General features: G+C 40.4%; 1 protein-coding gene across 1 annotated transcript in view; it reads left to right on the forward strand.

The window, feature by feature from the left end:
- Positions 1 to 11,480, forward strand: part of HMG20A (high mobility group 20A) — a 68,901-nt gene extending 57,421 nt beyond the window's left edge. The window contains exons 7-10 of the mRNA XM_024761794.1: positions 3,183 to 3,258; positions 3,965 to 4,180; positions 5,395 to 5,537; positions 9,001 to 11,480. Coding sequence (XP_024617562.1) covers positions 3,183 to 3,258; positions 3,965 to 4,180; positions 5,395 to 5,531 — 429 coding nt within the window. The 3' untranslated portion in view covers positions 5,532 to 5,537; positions 9,001 to 11,480. The remainder of the gene's footprint in view (positions 1 to 3,182; positions 3,259 to 3,964; positions 4,181 to 5,394; positions 5,538 to 9,000) is intronic.
- The last annotated feature ends 1,823 nt before the right edge of the window (positions 11,481 to 13,303 follow it).

The following is a 13,303-nucleotide window of genomic DNA, read 5'->3' on the forward strand; positions in this document are numbered from 1 at the left end:
ATATATATATATATATATATATGTAAAATGGCTTGAGCAGAGTTATGAGGAAGTTATTACAAGAGCAAGTACCTTGCAAAGTGCCTAAAACATCACAGTTTCTAAAAACATGCTTATTTCCCTTTACTTATCCTATTAGGAATAAAATGGCAAATGCCATAAAATAGTCTTCGAGCTCACTTCAAAACTACTAAGACCTCAGAAATCCTCTCGACTGACCCCCTCATTTTGCCGGTGAGGAAAATGACTTGCCTGAGACAGGAAAGAACTTCCCAGAGTCACTTATTGAATTAATTAGAGGCAGAATTGTGACTGAAAGCCAGGCCTCTGTAGCCCCATCTTATTTAGCAGTCCTGGCAGCACCTGCCACGTTATATGGAATAAACAGCGTTGCAAGTTAAAATGGGCCAGGTTGCCTGTGATGTCAGCAAAATTTGTTGCCACTTGAGACAGAAACGATTTGATTTGTGTGTATGTAGTAAAGAAACCTATTGTATTCCCTAATGGAACTTAGATTCCTAAGACATTGTTGCCAAGGCAGTTACTGGAGAGCATATTAGAGCCAAAGAAATGCTGACCTGAAAGCCATTCAAGCCATTCTGCATAGCAGTGGGGCACTTAAGCCTGGTACACAATGTTAAGAGCATTCCTTAAGGTAAAGGGCACTTGAGAGAAGCATATCACTCTCTATGAATTTCTGGCCCTGAGCCTAGATCACAGCAAAATAGTTTCAGTTCAAAAGGCCTCTGTTCTCTTACCCTCCACTCAATATATAGAATGAAAACCAAAGTGAAGAGTATTCTCGCTCCTCTCAAATCAAAAGCCAGCCTGCTAGACCCAGGAGTCAGCTAGTGTTACTCTCAAGAAAGTGTCTAAATCTCATGTGAGGACTAAGATAGAAACAATAATTTTGTTTCTCCTTTAATTTATGGGAAATGACAAAATGACACTCAGCCTGAACAAATTAGACCCTTTCAATGAAGAGGTAATGAAATCCTTATGATTTTAATCCCTTGAGTGACCCTTGGAGCAGCTTAAGTATATCTGAGCCCCCAAGAGGATCCTCTCCAATGCCAAGTAATGTACTCAGTAATGGAAGAGTGCTGATGGTTTTTATGACCACTCTTCAGTTAAGTAGAATTCTCTGTTGCCTCTCAGAGACTGAACAGTTTCATTTAATTGCTTTGGTGTTTCTTTCTTTGCACTCTAAGAATCTATACCAAAAGGCAGTGTGTTAATGCACCTATGTGGTGCTGTCCTCTGCCCTTATGTAGTTAGCCTGGTTTGGTTTGGACTGCTTTGGCAGGGAAGAGAGCAGAATTACCCATCTGAGCAGAATCTAGGCCTTGGAGAGGGCTCTCGGTACCATGGTAATGGGAGCCAAGCATCCCCACCTACCCATCTGACTGGCAGATATTCAGACCTGTGGCTAGGTAAACTGATCTCATATAAGCCTGTGCAGTTAACTAAGAGACTGAACAAGATGGGATGATAAAATCATAAGGCCTTATCCTAAGTCATTTATGGACTTACGCTTATATCTGTTATGTCTTGTATAGTAACAGAGTTAAAGAATATGGTAAGCCAGCAGAGTAGAGAGATAGTCACTGAGAAATATGCCTAAGATACCTTCTGGAACCAGCCTTTCTTGTCCATACATTAGTTCTCTTTGAAATCCACCAAGAGCTGGCTAGAGGTAGAGCTTTGCATGTTGAAACTGGGGCTTTCAGTGGTAATCTTGTTGTTTGTTTTTAAATTGTTCTGAAAAACTTCACTTTCTTTCTTTAAGAGGTAAAAGATAGGGTAAAAATTAAGTGCTGTGAAAGTGTCTTCAGGTAAATACATTGTTTTTCAGACTTCCATCTTAGACGTCTCTCTTGATCAGATGCCATTGGCAGGCAGCTTACACAGCACAGCCCTGACCCCTAAGGAGGCAGACACCAGTATGAAAACAGGATCTTGGCTGTCAGAATTCCCTCATAGGCTGTTAAGTGTTTAACCTTTCTACTGGGCCCCAAATCATATTTGTGTTCAAAGATAAAAGACTAGTGGTGGCAAAAGTAGGAAAGATACATTCTATCTCTGGCATTAAATGTGTTTCTATAGGAATGATTTCTAGATTTTTTAAACTGTTCTTTATGTTATAAAGGTTTTGGAATCTTCAGATTTCACTATCAATTTCTTCAGTACTCATTTCCCACTGTTCTCTTTACCATCTTATATTATGCAAGATTTTAAATACTGCCAAGACACTTATAATTTATGTTCTTAATGCTTTCAAATTCATTGTAGAAACTGCAGACAAAGCATTTTGAAATATTGACTTTATTCACAAGGATCATTGTGGAATATATTTTGCAGTGGTTTTGTGAGACTTTTATTTTTAATGGCTTATTGGTGAATTCATTTTAGGTTTATTATTCTTTTCTATCTCACATAATCCTTGGGATTTTCATACTTAGAGCCCAGTTATTTCTGGATTTTTGGTTTTGTTTGTTTGTTTTTCCTGTGTCTGAAGAAAGTCTAAAAGATCCCCAACTATAGGCTGCCCTTGTAAATAAGTAGAAGTAAAAGTAGAAATCCCAGTGGAATACCATTATTATTGCTCATGGCTGGCAGATCTCTGCTTAAAATTCTTATTGTCCACTCTGCAAATTTAGATTGCATAATCCTATCTCAGAGAACACTTTATGTATACAAAGTGTATATACATAAATGTATATACATGTATATAAAGTGCTTTATGTATATAAAGCACTTTATGTATAAAAAGCACTTTATGTATATAACCAACAGAAGCAACAGAAAAAAAACCTAGAAATTCTCTTTCTATATTCCTACCTCAACCACTTTCTCCACTGTATACTGTTGACTATTCAAAGCACAGAGCTAAGAAATGGTTTCCAAAATCTCCATTAGGGAAGTTTATGTAGGTTTGTTTTAAGGTTTCTCATTGCACAGCAGTTGTCACCTGAGAGATCTGAATGTTTGACCTGCTTGAGCTCTATGAAAGTTTGGTTCCAAAGAAAAGGTGAATACATTTTCCTCACAGCCCCACCTAGACTGATTCCTGCTCATCCTACTATTTCTTTAAGGAAAACATGACCATTGTGCCTTTAGGCACTACTGTTTAATTTAGCTTCTGTTTAAGAATTAACTATTTTGTTACTCTTGATTCACAGAAAGAAGCAGAGGTAAAGGAGCGGTCTGTTTTTGACATCCCTATATTTACAGAGGAATTCCTGAACCACAGCAAAGGTGATTACCAAAGGATCGTTTTGTGTTACTCAGGTCTATGACAGGGGATTTAGTTGTCGGGAGGAATTCATTGCTGAAAAGCAACGGTAGTGATATTCCAGACCCTGGGACTGGTCTGGAAGAAGAAAACTGCTTCCATTTCACTCTGTATTAAAAGCAGCTACTCAGAGACCCGTGGAGGACAGCTGAGCCAGTGTTGTCAAAGCTGCTTTAGTCTCTGGATCAGAGGAAATAAATATACATCACTAATTCAATTGCTTTCAGGCTCTTAGCCTAGAACCCTTTGTACAAATGAAAGCTTACATGGATGTCCAAAATATAAAATAAATATGAGTAAAGCTGACCCCACTGCAGTAAAGATGTGGACCCACAGCTGTGCTTGCCCAGTCTCCCAGGATCCCCCTGTGGAACCCCTCAGGCTTATCATTGCACAGCTTTAAAAAATCAAACAAACAAACAAATACTGGGAATTACAGCTGTTCCTTACAATCTTAAGTATAGAATATGACCAGCTTTAAGAATTAAAATAACTCTGGGGAGCCAGGCGTTTTCCTGCTGAAATTGCTATCTGGAAGGCCATAATGAGAATAGGGACATGAGGAGGGGTAGCTAATTAGAGACAGCTAAGCAAGACTTCCTGTAAGAGTCATCGGGACTCCTCAGAGAGGCTGGTATTACCTGTGTTTTGTCGGGGTTTTGTCCTCAGCTCGGGAGGCAGAGCTCCGTCAGCTTCGAAAATCCAACATGGAGTTTGAGGAAAGGAACGCAGCCCTGCAAAAGCACGTGGAGAGCATGCGCACAGCGGTGGAGAAGCTGGAGGTGGACGTGATCCAGGAGCGGAGCCGCAACACCGTCTTACAGCAGCACCTGGAGACCCTGCGGCAGGTGTTGACAAGCAGCTTCGCCAGCATGCCCTTGCCTGGTAATGTCATCCCTAGCTGAGCCCTGTAAAGTGGCAGGGGTGGGGGGAGGTGCTGTTCATGTTGGTACTGGTGTGGTGAGGCTGAAGTCTCACCTCCAGAGGAAAATCAGTAAACTCAGAGGTTTTTGTGGGCCATGTAATACAATCTCAGTATTGGTTAAACTCATCCAGAATTTCAGGCTCTCTGCTCAGTTAAATTTTTCTTCAGTTATATTTTCATACAGTCTACTTTCTATTAAGCTTAATTTGATATTCTGAACAGTGGAAACTGAGTAATATTAAAGTCCTGAGTGGAGCGCTTTTTTTTGTTTTTTAAATTGTGGTGTAATTGACATATAACGTTGTGTTAGTTTCAGGTGTACAACGTAATGATTCACTATCTGTATACACTGTGAAATGATCACCACAATCTAGTACCATGCATCACCATACAGAGTTACCAAAAAAATTTTTTCTTGTGATGAGAACTTTTAAGATATACTTTCTTGGCAACTGTCAAACATGTAGTACAATATTATTGACTACAGTCACCATGCTGTACATTACATCCCCATGACTTAATTTATAACTAGAAGTTTTTATTTCTTGATCCCCTCCCCCAACTCACCCATCCCCCCAGAGCATTTTTCTGATGTATATTTGCTTGCTTTGTAATATTGTCTTAATGGGAAGGAAAAGGAAAATAAATACTAGTATTTCTTTTTTTCTTTTTTTTTTGCGGTACGCGGGCCTCTCACCGCTGCGGCCTCTCCCGCCGCGGAGCACAGGCTCCGGACGCGCAGGCCCAGCGGCCATGGCCCACGGGCCCAGCCACTCCACGGCACGTGGGATCCTCCCGGACCGGGGCACAAACCTGTGTCCCCCGCATCAGCAGGCGGACTCTCAACCACTGCGCCACCAGGGAAGCCCATAGTATTTCTTATATACGCTTTCATTTTGGAAATAGTTACAGCAGAGCTGGGAGAGTCTTTAACCTTTTGTGCTATGCAGCTACACCTATATACTGCACAGCAATTATATAGTCCATCTGTTTATTTAGAGTATGTGGATTAATTTCATTTCTTTGAGGTCTAAAAGTCTCTCTGAAAATAAAATCTTCTCTATGGAGCAGACCACATTAGAGTCAAGTTTCTTTTGCTGTGGAATCACTGATCTGTGTTATGGTTGAACTGAATGGGAGGATTTTCTTACTTTCTCTTCTTATCTCACTTCAGGAAGTGGAGAGACACCTACAGTGGACACTATCGACTCATATATGAACAGACTGCACAGTATTATTTTAGCTAATCCCCAAGACAATGAAAACTTCATAGCTACAGTTCGAGAAGTTGTGAACAGGCTTGATCGTTAGGGAATGGTGAGTGCTCACTGACATGATTCGTACGTGCCAGCGTGTCATCAAAAATACAATGGCATTAGACTTTATCAATACTAGTAAAACCCTGGAATTACATTGAATAAGTGAGTTGGAGACTTGATTAAGATTCCTGTTGCATGGTTGCTAAATGTAGTAAATAGTGTTGGAAAACTGAATCAAGATAGTTTTTCTTCATGCATGCCTCCACATGGCTTAATGGAAAGAGCGTGATTTTTGTGGCTGGACCTCAGTTCTAGCTTTGTCACTTATGAGCTGTATTCTCAGGTATTAGTTTCCCAAAGAGCTTTGAAGGGTGAGTGAGAAATTTAGAGAAAACAACACATAGAACAAAATAAATATCACTTAATTGCTAAGCTTCCTTTCCCCTGTAAAGTTAATGATAATTTACAATAGTCAGTGAGACATTGTATGTGTATGAGACTCTATAAGTAAGAAGCTTTTCATTTATCACTCAATATCAGAGTAACTGTAGTATGTTAAATGTTAATGTGGACTAACCTTACAGTGAAACAGTTAATGCCTTGATTAAATATATTAAAAAATAAATGAACTCTCAATAAGTAGAAAGAGAGAAAAGAGAAAATAAGCTTTTTAAAAACATATTCAACAAATGACTAGTAGTATGTGTTGCATCCTTTTAGAAGAGAAAAAAGTACATTTCCCAAAGGGATCTGCTTATATGAACTTTGTGGTACTAATGGTCAGTCATCAGGTATCATCACTCAAATTCCTGTAGAGATAGGGTACCCTTTAGTATGTCATTCCACAAAATTGACAGCCCTTTGGTCTGTCAGTTAAATTGTTCCATACCTGCAGACATATAAACTGTGTGGAAATCTTGGGGTTGGACCATACAATGAGTGGCCATATATGAATACTAAAACAAGAGTGGATAGCAGGATATGCTCCTTAGAATGGCTGGTCATGGGCTTGGATCCTTATTTATTTGTCTTGCAGGTACATGAGCACACTCATATACATACTAACATTCTAACATGGTCTGGACCTTGAGCAACATGTGCAAGAATAAATAAAACCCATGATTCTTTATCTAATGAGGCCACATCTGGCAGCATAGACAAAAGCAGTAGTCTTTATCCTTCTTGTCCAAGCCCTCAAATAGTAACTGTACAAGGCAATTTATTATACTTTAGCCTCAGCCGTGCTCTGATGGGGAAAGGATTACTGTCCTTCTAGTGAGTAGCCAGATGGAACAGACCATACTTCTAAGAGATGGCTGGACTCCCTGCAGAATAAAGAAATGGCATTACTGCTGCTGTTTGTGAAGGGAACAGCTTGTAAATCTAGGCTTGGGATTTTTAGGAGCTCGTCATCTTTCTCATTTTCACACAGTGTTTTCAATTAACACTCTTGTAGGCTTGAAAAGAGAGAGCTGGGAGAAACAGTGTGGAGGATTGTGAAAGAACACAGTAATTGATAACGTGTTGTCTCCTCACATAGGTATAGGGCAGCTATTGCAAGTTCTGAGCCAAAAATGGTTTTCCATTTTGAGCATTTGGCCAGTAAGACTCTCCTAAAGCTTTATCTATCTTAAGGATATAAACTGTAGTATCTGCTTTCCAAGGTGTCTTTGAAAACCTAGAATGTGATGATTATTCTTGATTTTAACCTACAAATATTTTGCCCTTGAAAGAAACAGTACCTGAAAATGTGAACCGTTTTATTACCACAGATTCTTACAATCTAGCCATATAAACATAACTAAGAATGGATAGTTCTCCGTACCCTCTGAAACTGTCAAATGAAACAATTATAAAGACTGTGATTAACCTAGCTTGCCCTCATTATACAAATATGTACAGACAGCTAGGCCTGATGTCCCCAGCATTCATGGTGCAATTAATTACTCTGACATGAGCTTGGCAAAGGTTTCTTCCATTGTCAGGACCCAGTGAGTGAAAGGAAGCTAATGGTCTTCAGCTTTAGAGGAGCATATTAGAGCTGGAAGGGGTGTTTAGAAATCCCATTATTTTACATATGAAGAAACTGAGTCCCAAAGAGGCAGAATCTCTTGCCTGAAAATACCTGAGTATGTGGGTGCAGAATCCAAAACTAGAACACATGTATCTAAACTCAGTGGGGTTTCTAAAACATTGATACAAGGAGGTAGGGATGGGTGTAAGGGGAAAGCACTAAAAAAAATCTTAGAATGAGCATTAAGATAAATGGGAGGTAATTAGGAAAAAATTACAATCCAGCAATTATAATGTTATAAAATTTTGGTCAGCCATTTTATAATTATTTTTATAGTTATACCATGGAAGAATTACCCCAGCTGTCATCTTTCTTTGTGGCTGACTTGTACTTAGAAAAAGTGGAGCTGGGAGGAAGTCATGGAGGTGATTTCATATTGACAGATGACTACTGTATATAAACTATCAAAAGCCATATGTTGCTTGATTTCAGTTGAACCAAGTGATAAATATTTGCCTGTTGGAGGATTGGAAAAATATATATATATGTGATTGCCTTTTTATCAATGTAAAAATGTATTCATCTTATGTACACAGTACATCCCTATCCATGCAGAGGGCCTTAGATTTATACTTGAAGAAGATTGGTTTTGATTGACCAGGACTAAAGTAAAGTACTAATTTTTCATCATCAGATTTGTCCCTGATACTTGCTTTTCTGTGTTCGGCTGGCAATTTTCCAACCTCCCCATTGTGGCTGAGCTGGAGCAGGGCCACATTTTTCATTGAAATGTTGTCTAAAATGCCTCAGTGAGGTTGGTTGCTTGCAGCTTTATGAGCTCTTTAGTTTACATACACCCTGCTACTCACCGTAACCCTTTTTTTTTTTTGGCCACGTAGCACTGGGTGTTTATTCTGCATAATAATAAACAACACTGTGAGCATTTACACATGCTGGCACATCCTAAGTACTTTACGTGTGCTGGCTCATTGACTCCTGGCCACAACTCCATGAAGTTTTTCTTTTTTCCATTTTATTTAATTTTATTTTTTTACTAATTTTAACTGGAGTACAGTTGCTTTACAATGTTGTGTTAGTTTCTGCTGTAAAGCAAAGTGAATCAGCCATATTATATACATATCCCCTCTTTTTTGGATTTCCTTCCCATTTAGGTCACCACAGAGCACTGAGTAGAGCTCCCTGTGCTCTACAGTCGGTTCTCATTAGTCATCTATTTTATACATAGTATCAAGAGTGTATATATGTCGATCCCAATCTCCCAGTTCCTCCCACACCCCCCTCCCCCTTGGTATCCATATGTTTGTTCCCTACGTCTGTGTCCCTATTTCTGCTTTGTAAATAAGAACATCTATACCATTCTTCTAGGTTCCACGTACCTTAACCCTTTTGAAAATAGAGCAAAACATTATTTTAACCCATAGCCCTAACCCTTTCTGATCTGTGCTTACGTTTTGGTATCCTTTTTTTTTTTCTCCCAATTCTACAGGTCTTAGAGCTCCAAGATGTTCTGTAAGTGGTTTTACTTGTTTGGAATGAGAAGCCATCCATGGAAATTTCAATTGAGTGGAGGCAGAGAGGGAGGTACAGATTACTCTGCTTGTGAAGGAACTGTCAGTTGAGTTAAATGCCTTCACCCCAGGAAGCCATATGAGGGAGCAACAAAAGGAACATGTATGTGAACTTCCTATGGAATCGTCTTCGTGAAGCTTTGACCGTGTACAGCCACTCTCCCGAGTCTTCAGTTTCCTACCATTTCTATTTCTGTTGAAGTGGGTCTGCATATATACTGCTGACCAGGCGCCCCTGAGATTGGCGTCTTCTGCAGCAGAAAGGAAGCCTTCTTATTGTTCTGCTTCATTCAGATTGGACTCTTTTATCAGTGGCTCTGTGGTTTTATCAGTGGTTTTCCTACCTAGCTGTCACTTTTTCTTAATGCTTTCGGGGGTTATTTTTTTATTTCCTTCACCCCCACCAAGCTAGACATCTCCATTTTCTGACCTCTTGGCTTTGTTGCTCAGCAGGATTCTGAAGGAGAGTTTCTCTCATTGAACAGGCCCAGTCTTCTCCCATCATCGTCCTGCTGTGACTCCAAAGAAAGGAGCTTCTTGTTGACAGTGTCCTGTGGAGTGAGGCTGTGTTTCGCATCCCACACAGCGCTCAGTGGGTGCCAGCCCTCGTGGAGGCTTTGTGGTTGCTGCCCTGAAGGAGAATGCTCTTTCCTTCCTCCTTGGTACTGCCTGCTGTTTTCTGAGCATTGCTCGTGCACATGCCCTGCGTCCCAGCCCCAGCAAGGCTCTTCTGTTCCCATCTGTTGGCAGTGACTTGTGGAATATTTTTGCTGAGGAAAAGGTCATTGGTAAACAGGACAGAACGAGAAAAGTAGTTTCTCATTTGGTATTGAAAAAAATCCTAAAGTTTATCATAAGTGAAAACAGAGAGAATCCCTGTCTGCTTGAGGTGTACCGATTCATGGATACGGATGGGTGGAAATGCCATTCAGAATAGCCTCCAGCTGATGGAGAAGGACACGGGGGAATTCTCATGTCCTTTGTCTTCCTTCTGTAATCATAACTGCGGAGTCTGTGTCAAAAGGACAGGCTTCCCTTCCTTCTCCCTGCTTAATTAGTAAGTGATTTTTTTTTTTTTTTTTTTTTTTTTTTTTTAAACACCAATAGGGAAGAAGGGTTTCTGTTTCTCACCTCAGGGTTTGGTTTTGTTGTGTCGTGTTTGGATGCTCTGGAGCACGAGGCTGATGGTTGCAGCTGAGATCTTTGGAGCCAAAGCAGGGCATGCTGAGCCCATTGTCTAGGCACCACACCACCGAAGGCGGGTGGAAGTGTGGCCCCCTCACAATATGCTCACAGGCCAGGGTGCAAGGCAGAAACCCCCGTCATGTTGCTGCCTCATCCTGTCTTCTCAGCATCTCCTCCCCTGATTTTCTTAACCCAAAGGAAATAAAACAACAAAAAAAAACCTTTTTGAAAATTCTGATACGAACACACATCAAATTTCCATGTACCGAAGCCCATGTATCACCACTTGGCAGGCTTTTAGAATAAGAGCCCATCATTATCTATCTCTGTAAACCTAGCCAGCTCACCTGCTCTTCTCTATTTTCCTGTTTTCCTGCTCTCACCTGCCATTCCTGTGACTTCTTACAGACTCCCTGCCTGCTAAGTCCAAGCTGGAATGCACTGTCTGTGGCAGGACATCCAAGCCGGTTCTGGAAGTTTGTGTCTGCCTTCTGCCAAATACTTTCTCTCCTTTCTTCCTCCTACTCTCTGTTTCTCCTTTGTGTCAGTTTTGCACAGCGTTCTTAGCAGTGCCGTAGACCAGGAAAGGCTGTAAGCTGGTCCAAAGATCATCGTTCTCCTGAGTCTAGCTAGGATACCTGACATTGGCTTGAGACATCTGCATATTCAGGAAAGCACGAGATCTTGAGAAAGCCTACAGTCTGAAATCATTTTCACAAAATAACAGCCTGCTTTTGACATGCTGGCTGGCCCTCCTAGCAGCGACACACCTGACTCACTGGTGGCTGGGATTCAGCTGCCACAAAACAAGCAGGTCTGCGTCACCTCCTCTCTCCTCTGTGCCCAGCCAGGAGGTACTAAATGAGGTCACAGGCTAACATGATACCTAATTCATATTTCCCAGTAAACTTGTAGATGTTATTGCACTTACATGTTCTTCTCAAGAAATAAGTTGTTGCCTATTCAGTGTTACAGATTTCTTTCTTTTTATTGAAACACAAGGAGCAGCTGAGGAAAATGAGACAAAGTGTTTTATTTCTGACAAAATAAAATTTTAGAAGAAAATGTGTGTACATGTGTTTGAAACTGTTGAAATGCCAAGTTTTCTGTACAAGTGTTTTTGTAATTAAACTTTTAGATTTTCTTTGTTTTTTAAGAAGTCTATATGCTTGCTTGACATTTGCCTCATTAAAACTTTTCTGTGTTGAATCCACCCGATTCAGTTTTTACCTGCATTGCCTTTTCATCGTAAAGACTTTGTCAACTCTACATTAATCATCAAGTCTGTTATGCTTTTAAAGCAGTAACACATTCATTTTACTAATTGCTTATTCAAAATGTGTCCTAGCCTGTTTGAGAATTCGGCTCTCTTAATGTATGTTGTAAGAATACAATGAGTTATAATTCATTTTAATGTAGCAGTAGTATTCTGGAGGCAACTTGGAAGTCTGATGTTCTTAAAGTCAGTGACTTCAGTCCCCTTGATAGGAGACTTTTGACTTCCTTTTGACTGAAGAGATAAATTGTCCTTAAATGCTTGCTTTTAAAAATAACCACTACTTCACCAATCAGAATCATTTTTAAAGGAAATTTGTCACCTACTTCCACCATGTTTTTAAAATCCTAGGGGTGAGCTCACCTGGCTTCCAAACCCTGCAGCTCTCCAAGTTGCTAGTTGTGTGGCATTGGGTGAGACTTGCTTTGTTCCAGCTTCAGTTTTCTCATCTGACATGCCTCAGCTCTCTTACACTTGTTAGAAAGATAGAATCAGGTAACAGAATCGACCATGCCTTGGAGGATATGAAGACTCTGTTACATGAATGCGAAGAATTGTTGAGGTAACTCAGTTAGGATCAGGCTTGACTACATTTAACAGAAACTCAAATCAGCAAAAGCTTGAATAAGAAACTTATCTCACTCACTGAAAAGTATTCCAAAGGTAGGCAGTCCAAGACCAATATAGAGGCTCCTGTCTGCACCACAATATGGTTCCTTTCTCAGGGTCACCTCAAGGTCCAAAATAGCCACTTGACCATCAGCCGTCATTTGAAATTCCTGGCAGCATAAAGAAAAGAAAAAACCGGCAAGGACAAAACGGGCAAACTCAGCTGAGTCAGCACCCTTTAAAGAGCCTTCCTGGAAGCCACACTCAACTTCCAGAACACAGTCACGTGACAACAGCTAGCTATAGGGAAGGCAGAGGAATCTCATCTTTCCTTGGACATTACTGCCCCCAATAATATACAGGTTTTAGTCAGTAAGGAAGGAGAAAATAAATACAGAGTAGGCAGTTCAGTTAATTTCATGACTCACATGTGTGACTCCATGCATACACTAAGGCCAGCCCTGCTATATTAGTAAACAAGATGCATCATCCTGCCTTTGCCTCTTGGCTATCGAGAATGACCACGTACTTCCTTGGCACCTTTTTCCCCCTTAAACAGTCAGAAAGCTGACAACTTGAGTTAGCATTTCCTGTTCCCACCTTAGCTCCTCCCTTACCCTCAACACTGGTGGCCAGTCTTGTTTGGTAAAAGTCAACATAAGCAGGTGGCAATCCCCCAGTTGTTTGTTCCCTTTCTCTAACTGCTCAGCATCTGCTGGATTAAAACAACAACAGGATAATCTTTCCCTGAGGGTGGAGAAATTGAAGCATTGCTTGGCGGAAAAGCTCATAGCTACCTCCTGCCCTCTAAATTTCCTGCCTTGCAACTGAGGGTTCCAAGGGCCTTTTCTTTGTTTTATTTATTTGCCTTTTGATACATAGCCTGTGCTCAGAAATATATTTTATAATATCTATAGAAATAAACACTAGCTCATACACCAACTCACGAAAAAGATGAGGATCAAGAGTTACAAAGGTCAACTGAAAAATGTTAATGTACTTCCTCTCACCCAGAAGCCATTTCAGTTTAGTTTTCATGGGAATGTGGTCTATAGGGAGAAACTTCTGCCAGAAGCATAAATGTAAGCTCTGTTAGCCTAGAAAAATGTAGGAAGGAGAAGGAGCCATGAGATAGGGATGGCTTTGGGAAA

This window comes from Neophocaena asiaeorientalis, unplaced genomic scaffold (assembly GCF_003031525.2).
Source record: "Neophocaena asiaeorientalis asiaeorientalis breed wild unplaced genomic scaffold, Neophocaena_asiaeorientalis_V1.1 scaffold54, whole genome shotgun sequence".
Classification (NCBI taxonomy): Eukaryota; Metazoa; Chordata; class Mammalia; order Artiodactyla; family Phocoenidae; genus Neophocaena; species Neophocaena asiaeorientalis.